This window comes from Humulus lupulus, chromosome 9 (assembly GCF_963169125.1).
Source record: "Humulus lupulus chromosome 9, drHumLupu1.1, whole genome shotgun sequence".
Lineage (NCBI taxonomy): Eukaryota > Viridiplantae > Streptophyta > Magnoliopsida > Rosales > Cannabaceae > Humulus > Humulus lupulus.
Genome location: NC_084801.1, coordinates 147467816 through 147477394, shown reverse-complemented (window position 1 = coordinate 147477394; position 9579 = coordinate 147467816). Strand labels below are relative to the sequence as shown.

The following is a 9579-nucleotide window of genomic DNA, read 5'->3' as shown; positions in this document are numbered from 1 at the left end:
TCTAATAATAACTACGTTGATTATTTCCTCTTTATTGCCTTGATACACAGATATTAAGGATAGTTAAGGCCCATTGGCCCATGTAAACCCCCTTGAGCCTATAAATATGCATGAGAGAGCTCAAGGAAGGGACTTTTGACTTTCGAATCTTTTTCTGAATACTGAGATAAAGAGCATACAATGCGATTATCCTCCAAATAGTTGTATTTCCCCTAAGGCTTGTGAAACTCAAGAACCCTAGTTATTTGATCACGGCATTAGGATTCAATATTAATAATAGCACTAAATGGACGTAGGTCATTACCATTCATTGGGACCGAACCACTATAAATCGTTTGTGTTGATTCTTTTCCATTATATTCCATTCTTAATTATCATCTCATTTCTTATCGTATTTTTGACTCCGTGTCGTTGGCCAAATCGAGGGTCAACAGGTATTTAAGTGTTATAATGTGATAAACTTATGTATTTTCGTCACCAATTACTTTAATGTATAATAATCTGTATTAAAAAGAGAATTTTCTAAAAAAGAAGTTGTTGCACATTAGCTAAACATATTTAGATTTTGAAAATTACGACAAATTGTTATATTTTGTGGAGGAGATTAGGAGGTGAAACAAGTGTTGTATAGTTAGGGTTGGTGAACTTGGAGCTGATTTGACATGTTGGACTAGATTGAATTAAACTAAATTAGATTATATAAGTACTATAGTTTGTTTGGTGTAGTATATGAATAAATGAAATATAAACTTTTTTCATACAATAATAAATTTATAAAAGAAATATACTTAAATAATAAACAATAATGTTAAATAATATTCTAATGTAACATATATTAAGAAATAATTTATATTAACATTTCAACATAAGGTATTACTATTTTTTTTTAAATAATTAAAATATTATTATGTTTATATATATTTTTTTTAAAATCATCTATCATTTTAGTTTAAGTTAAATATGGGAACTAGATATAATAGTCCAATCCCATAAAAGCACCCAAACATGGGACTGAATACAATTGTCCATTCCCATCCTTTTTTTTTTTAGATGAAATACAGGAGAAAAACAGCCCAGACTCAGACACCCAGGAGAGCCATATCTTCAGCAAGAGCCAAAGACGCCATAGGAGGAACCCCTCCTTCCCAAAAGCCAGATGCTTGATACCGAATAGCAAACTTGGCTATCAAATGAGCAACAACGTTCGACGATCTGGGACCAAACCAAACAGACAAAATTCTATGGTCCTCTGCCTCCCTCTTAATATCAGCCACAAGTAAATCCAGATCACCACTCTCTTCCGGTGGTCTGTTAAGCATACCTACTGCTAAGCTACAATCTGAAACTATCAGACCACCCTTCAGATTTAACCTCTTACAAAGTTTAATGCCCTGTTGAATGGCCAGCAGCTCAACCACAAGTGGATCATAAGGACAGTTTATGAAAGTACTTTTGGACACGATAACCTTTCCCACACTGTCCCTGATCACCACGCCACTACTACAGCAGCCTTAAACCTTGTTCGCTGCAGCATCCACGTTAATCATGAGGTCTCCCATAGCAGGAGCAGTCCACGCTTTATGGGTAGAATTAGTTTTGTAGGAAGTGGCAACTCGGCTTTGAACAAACTCATTATGATAGTTGGTCGCCCAGTCCACCACAGCGGTAGCCTCCAGATTCCATTTCTTGAAAAAAGCATTGTTACGACTATTCCAACACTGCCATGCCAAAACAATAAAGAACCCAAATCTGTCTTTGGGAAGCTGAAGAGAGATTCCGGATAGGAAGGATATCGGGTCTTCCAAATTCCTTCTTTTAATGATCTTGTTGAACCCTGCCACCTTCCAAACATGTTTATTCTTTGGGCAGTGACATATTGCATGATACCAGTCCTCTCTCTGGCTAGAATCCCCACACCTGCAGCAACCATGGTCTTTTCTAAGTTTCCTGCAAAGCAAAACACTGTTAGTGGGAAGCCGCCTGTTGCTTAGCTTCCATAAAAATTGTTTAATTTTAGGAGGGACACTCATACTCCACACTTTTTTTTACCAACTTTCAGTTTCCCTCATGTCGAACCTTCTACCCTTTCTCTTTCACGGATAGCAACTTGGTAGCCACTGCGCACAGAATACTCACCATTTTGGTTAAAATGCCATATCCTTTTATCTCTAGAGTCCAGGGGCCCTGGAATAATACTCATAATATTATTCGCATCTTCCTTAGTGAAGATATTTCGGACAAAGTTCTCATCCCAATCCCCCTCAGCTCCCCTAAGGTCAATCACTTTGAGACCCGGAGGCAGCTCGAGTTTTTCCAGAAAGGTGAACTGCACAGGTCTTGGCAGCCATTTATCCTCAACTATTCGAACCTCCTCTCCCGAGCCGATTCTCCAACGCGCCCCTGCTTCGATTATTTGCCGCCCCCAGAGGAGACTTCGCCATATAAAGGATGGAGCAGATCCCATCTTCGCATGCAAAAATTCACAATTACTATGGTAACTATATTTGAGGACTTTAGCAACAAGGGAATCAGGAGATCTTTCTAACCTCCAACATTGTTTAGCGAGCATAGCTTTATTGAAGAGTTCCATGTCTTTGAAGCCTAAACCTCCTCTGAACTTTCTTTTACACAGCACTTCCCACTTACACCAATGAATTCTCCTTCTCTTCTCAGATGAACCCCACCAGAACTTAGCGGCAATGCTATGAATACTATTTATCAGATTCAAAGGGAGTCTAAAACATTTCATAGCATAATTCGGCATTACCTGCACCACTGCCTTGATCAAAACCTCTTTTCCAGCCGCTGAGAACAAATATCTCTTCCAACCCTTAATCTTATTCCAAATTCAGGCTTTGATATATTTAAAGGTCTCCTGCTTTGATATGCCAACCAACCCCGGAAGGTCCAAATACCTCTCAAAATGATCCGTAATTTTAACCTCAAAAATATCAGCTATCTCTTTCTTAGCACCATCATCAACTTTGCTGCCAAAGCAAACTTCAGACTTGCTGAAATTAATCATTTGTCCCGAAGCGGTAGTGTAACAAAGGAGAATATCTTTCAGCGCCCTACACTCATCAGTATCCACATTTAGAAACATGATACTGTCATCAGCAAAAAACAAGTGGGATACTCTAACACCCTTCCTTCCAAAGCATAGGCCCTCTAAAAGATTTCTCTGTTCAGCTCCCAATATCAAGCAAGAAAGAGCTTCAGCACAAAGAACAAAAATGAAAGGAGAGAGGGGGTCGCCTTGGCGGAGACCACGCTCTGGAGACACATTGCCTCTAACTTCCTTATTAAGCAGGAAGGAAAAGGAGACTGAAGTAATGCACCCCATGATTTTCTTCACCCACACTTCATGATAGCCCATCTTTAACATCAAACGCTCCACAAATCTCCATTCAATCCTATCATATGCCTTGGACATATCAAGTTTTAAGGCCATTTTCTTTCCATTCCCGAAGCAATCCTTTCTCATGCAGTGCAACCCTTCATATCCAATAATTGCGTTATCATGTATCATTCTACCCGTCACAAACGCACTTTGAGAATTCGAGACAGCCACCGTCAAGGAGCTTTTCATGCGCTCAACCAAGCATTTTGACACAATTTTATACACCACATTGCACAAACTAATAGGACGATACTCCTCAACCTTCTTTGCTTTAGGAACCTTCGGTATTAACATAATCAGAGTTTCATTGAGTTGATGGAGAGGGTTGTTTTCATTTAAAACTTTCAGGCATACGCTCACAACATCACACCTAATCGAGCTCCAAAATTTCTGGAAAAAGAGGGCGGGGAGCCCATCAATCCCCGGGGCTTTGATAGGGTTCATACCCCTCACTGCCGAAAAGACATCCTCCTCAGTGAACATACCCAGCAAGCTCTCATTCATAGCCTCCGTTATTTTTGGTTGGATCCCTCTTATAGCACTATCTATGATTTCATTAGAAGGACTAGTTGACCTGAACAAGGTTTGGAAATAATCAACAAAAGTTTTCTCAATATTCTCAACTTCGCTTTGAAAGGTCCCTTTATTGTTAAACAGCCCACCAATATTGTTTTTCTTCTTTCTCAAAGAGTCTTTATGGTGGAAATACCGAGAATTACGATCTCCACATTTTAACCAAACCGCTCTACTCCTCTGTCTCCAGTAGACTTCTTTCTTCTCCAACAAACAGTTCAAGTATTTTTCCTCCCTTTTAAGTCGTTGCCAGTTACTGGGGTCCATTGAGAGAGACAAATCATTAATTCTTTGATTAGTTTCAACAATACTAGAATTCATTTGCTTCCTCATCTCATGGGTCCATCGCCTTAACTCCTCCTTACACTCCTTCGTCTTCACTTTGAGCTTGGAAGGGTTGTTCCAAACTACACCATTATTCCACTTGTCCTCGATAGTTTGTTTACACTCCGCCTCTTCACACCAGGCCTCCTTGAATGGAAGCGAGACCTGAATTTTCCTCTTTTCTCCATAAAGGGCCACTCCTCACCAAAAACAGTGACAATGGCCTTATGGTCAGAACCCATCCAGTCAAGATACTGGATCCTAAAGTCCTTAAACATGTCCTTCCACTCCACATTGGCAAGAATTCAATCCAGTTTTTCCATGATAAAGTTAGCATTCTGGCCATTACACCAAGTGAAGATTTTTTCCTGTCTAGTAATGTCATCCAGAGCGCAGTAATCCAGGGCTCTCTGAATCTACTCATAGCCTCCCCACTCTGGGTACTACCTCCACTCTTTTCCTCCATCGACAAAATTTCGTTGAAATCAACTCCAAGGATTCACGGCCCCTGGATAGAGTCAGCAAGACGACACAATAATTCCCAAGTATGAATGCGATCTCCAGCTACTGGGTTGCCATACACTCTTGTAAAATGGAAACCCACCTCCTTTTCTCTATAGATCACAGTATCAATTGTGAGATTTTGAATAACTATGGATACTAACCTTCAGGGTAGATTTCGACATCAGCAACAATCCTCCGCTTAACCCAGCTCTATCCACGGTAAAAAAATTGTCAAACCCACATCTAAGAGTAACACTTTCAGCTTGGCTACGGGCTAGCTTACTTTCCATGATGAACATGATATCCGGTTTTAGTCGAACATAATGGGATTTTAGAATATTGAATGTACAAGGGTTCCCCAACCCCTGCACATTCCAGCAAAAGAGTTTCATTGTGTCTGGCGGCCTTGATCCACAAGGCGCGCCGATTCATCTTCAGTAATGGGAGACGAGGAATCCTCTTAAATAAGAAACCTCTCCCCCGATGTTGCCTCTCCTCCTTCCATCATCAATCTTGCCCCCTCTCCATTAGCCACCAGCTTTTCATTTGGATTGATGACTCCGAACCTTGTGTCTTTGTTGCGGCCTCTTCCTTGATCGACCTCTTCTTTTTTCCTTTTCCTTGAATTTGAACAGAAGGAAGAGTTGAGCTTCCAACAGAGAACGTCCCTGGAACCATCATAAGTGGGGGTGGGGGGTTGAAGTTGATCCCTTCGATCTTCGTCTCTTCCAAATCTTGTTTTTTGCATTTTCGCCCCAACCTCTCAGCACTCCCATCCTTCTCACCTCTTCTTTTTCTGTTAATTGTCGTAGTCTCGTACCTTCCCTGGATTGTAGACTTACCAGAGCTTTTTTGTCTATTGACTCTTTTCCGTCCTTTCTTTTGACTTTTTTCAATAGCCATCTCATAAAGCGGCACGTGCCCCCTTCCCTTCTCGCTTAACAGTTTTTGACCTTGGATCGGTCCATCTGATTGATGGCCCATCTCCTTCTCTTCACTTGCCCGAAGCGTAGAAGGCCTTAGGCCCAACCCAATCAATCCTTTGTTATTGTCTTCCTGATCAATACCAGTTGACCCAATATACACTTTCCCAATCGCCACCTGTCCATCCTGCTGTCTCGTCAGCCGAACTCCACTATGACTCTCTGTAAAGGGAAATTGTCCCTTGATGGGATTATCATTATTTTCAGTTCCAAATTTCCCATCATTTCTCTTTTCTAACCATTGGTCCCTATCCAGAGCAGCCGTCTGGGCCTGAAATTTCTCTTCCCCCAATGCACATTGAGAAGCTCCATGCACGATAGTACCATTTGCTTTCCCATCAGCTTCCTTCATCCCCTGGTTTTCCTTTTCTTGCCTAACTCCTCCGGCCGTCGTTGATGCCGCCCTCCCTTTTCCATTAGCTAACATTTTTCCCTTTGTGCTACTGAAACAATTCTTCCGTTCATCATCTATGTTTAGCCAACCACCATACAGAGCCACCATATTTCCACTTGGGTCTTGCACCAAAACTTGCTCCTTAATGCATGTATTTTTATGATGGCCCCATCGACCGCAGTTGAAGCATAGGAGAGGAAGATAATCAAACTTAAATTGCACCCAGTGTTTCCCACCTTCCACTGGCAGGTATCTCCCCACAAAAGCTTCCTTGTTAATGGGGTATTTAATCTTCACTCTCACTTCCTGTTTCATCATAATAATCTGGGGATCATCCCATTTTATATCTGACACAGTCCCAGCCATACCTCCCAGTCTGACTATATTATTTTTTGTTAAGGCCTTCGGATGAATGCTTGTCATTCTAACCCAGCACTAATGTGCTCAAGTAGTGCGTCTTTCCAATTGCCTGATGCTGGCCATGCTTCAACAATCAGGATACCTCCTTTAAAGGACCATGGAGATCTACTCATGACCCTCTTCTGTAGTCGTTCCTTCTCAAAAGTGAAACCCACGATCGAGCTCCCTTCCACCTGTTCAATAATTTTCACATTCCAACCCACCTTAGTCTCCCAAATTCTTCCGAAATTAGTTCTTAAGAAACTTTCCTTACATTTTTTCCTGGCTATCACTCTTCCCACCACTGACATATTCTCCATGAGATCCCCGGGTTCAATAGTCTCCCATTCCTCCTCATTATCCTCGACCGACAAAGACGCTGTTTTATTGAGAATATCTTCCAGATCCACCTGTGAACCCTCAAGCGACTCCATCCGAAAAGAGAAACAGCAGTAACTTCAGAAAGACAAACAAAACTGAAAGGTCACACAAAGACCACCTAGAGAGAAAAAGTCACGTAGGACCACGACATAGAGAAGTCCTTGAAAGCAATCTCTCTCTGTACATTCCGAGTCAAGATCCATTCCCATCCTTGAGTCATGCAAAACAAACATGACCAAACAAAGGTAATAGTTTTGTAGCCATACGGGCATAGACGACTTCGTAGACTCACCTGATGGACCAAGTTTAAGTACTATTATGGATAGAAAAACGACAATATAACTATTGTGGAATAATGATATATGCACCATAATATAACACCGTTGGTTAAATAAAATTATTATATGAGTTGATGTAAATTAATAAAGCTTTTTTATTCTTTAATATAGAACAAAGCTATTCAACCACATTTTTAGTAGACTGTTCATGCACATGGAAATAATCAATACATCACAATTTACAAGACAAAATATTTAAATAAAATTGTAAAAATTTGACACATTTCTCGAGCTAATAATTCAATCCAGACCAAAAGTTTTTCTAAAAAAATATATGGCATATTATAAATTTTGCAATAGACTTCCTCAACTTCCACACCTTAAATTGTAGTAAATCTTCAAAAAAAAATTAACCACAAAGATATAAAAACTTAAGTATTTAGATTTGCTGTCAAACTCTATGTCTTAAATGGGTATCTAACCTATAAAGATGCAACACCTGTCCTTACACTCAAAGCAGCTCACTTATATCACGCGCATGTGTAGTTCCTTTTAGAAAATCACGTTTATTCTATTTTCTATATTTTCTATATTTTATTTCTTATTAAAATGCATGCACCCATACTATTTCTTATCACTTGGTCTTCTCTACAAACTAAAAATAGACTCCATTACTGATCAAAAAACAAAGAGACTCCATCACTTATTCAACCATAGAGGGGCTTCTGAAGTAAATTTGTAATAATAATAATAATATATCACAACTTACAATATGGGGGCTTCTCAAGTAATTTTGTAAGCTATAATATATTGTTATTTTGTCATTTTTGTATTTGTTTTTTTTAAATCGTGAATTTATATTTCAACTTTATATTTTTTTAAAAATCAAGATAATCAAATTTTTTTTTTGAACTAAAATCACAAATAATTTATCAAACTGACAATTCAGAACAAAAATACAGTCATTTTGCCTAAGAATTGTGTTGTTATATTCAATTTTTTGTTAATAAAAATCAGGTTTATGGGCCTATTTGAACCATTTTACAAAACACAAGGTCCAAAAAATAATTTGTCAAAACACAGGGTCCAAACAGATAATGAGGTAAAACACAAAATCTAAAACCGTATAAACCCTTAATTTAATCAACTTTAAATTTTTGTCTCTCAAAATTATAGATATATATTTATTGATTGATATTTCTCTTTCTAAATTTTGAAATATTCAGAAAACCAACTGTGGAATAGTTCCTATAAATTATAAGCACCAGTAAATCAGTTATGACAGTTAGTTTCTAGTTGTAACTAACTTAACAATCTCAGCTGGAAATCAATCAAGGCCACTCGTGTTTTTTCCATCCTAGCTGCCTATAAATACTAATTCATTCTCCCCATTTCTGATATACAGATAAAGAGCAATAAGAGAGAGAAAGAGAGTACATAGTAAAGAGTGAGATTGAGGTTCTTGGGTTTTGTATTGAGCTGCATATGTTGATGAATATGCAAGCTCGGGCCTGAGTGTTTTGTGAGGAAGAAAAAACACTTTGAGAGGATCCAAGAGAGTTGAATCTACTTGACTGTAGTGTACTAAGAAATTGTTCTTATCAATAAAGAGGAAGTTGGTGGTGTTTCAGAACTGGATTAGAGCCATAGATCACATCGATCTATTGGTCTTGAACAAGTATAATCCTTGGTGTTGTTTATTGTTTTCTGCATTGTTCAATTCTCAATTTTAATCTTGCATCCGATTGTGTTCTTACTAATTAGTTTGTTGTGTTTTATTTGTTAATTTGGTTCTGTTTAGTTCAAATTTCCCACAAATCATAGTCAAGTTTGTCGATCAAGAAAACAGAATCAAGATTCAATCCGCTGCAACTTGAAGCAAGAACCAATGTCATCAATGGCAAGATTCGAATTGGAGAAATTCGATGGGACTGGACACTTTGCATTGTGGAGGGAAAGTTTGAAAGGTATCCTTGTACATCAGAAGGTCTCCAAGGTTCTTGGAGATGAGAAATTACTGGCTGAAAAGAAACCAGAAGAGAAGGCAGAAATGGAGGAAATGACCTATTACACAATCATAATGTACCTATCCAATAGTGTTCGAAGGAAGCTTGTCACAGAAAAGACAGCAAAGGGAATCTGGGACAAGTTGGAAGAACTCTACATGAAGCCATCTATTGCTAGCAAGATAAATTTGCTGGAAAGGTTATATGGATTTCGTATGAATTTTTCAATTTCTTTAGATGATAATATTGACAGATTTAATGAGATTATTGTAGGTTTGGCTAACATAAATCATAAGGTTGATGAAGAGAGCCAAGCCATCATTCTGTTAAGGTCTCT

The 9579-nt window shown here is 38.7% G+C and overlaps 1 protein-coding gene across 1 annotated transcript; it reads right to left on the bottom strand.

The window, feature by feature from the left end:
- Nucleotides 1–1079: 1079 nt before the first annotated feature.
- On the bottom strand, nt 1080–4763 carry LOC133800152 (uncharacterized). Its single transcript, XM_062238114.1, has 5 exons — nt 4463–4763; nt 2916–4380; nt 2084–2711; nt 1518–1718; nt 1080–1391 (listed from the first exon to the last, which is right to left on the bottom strand). Exons 1-5 carry the CDS (start codon nt 4761–4763, stop codon nt 1080–1082), a joined length of 2907 nt encoding a protein of 968 aa, XP_062094098.1.
- Between the last annotated feature and the right edge of the window lie 4816 nt (nt 4764–9579).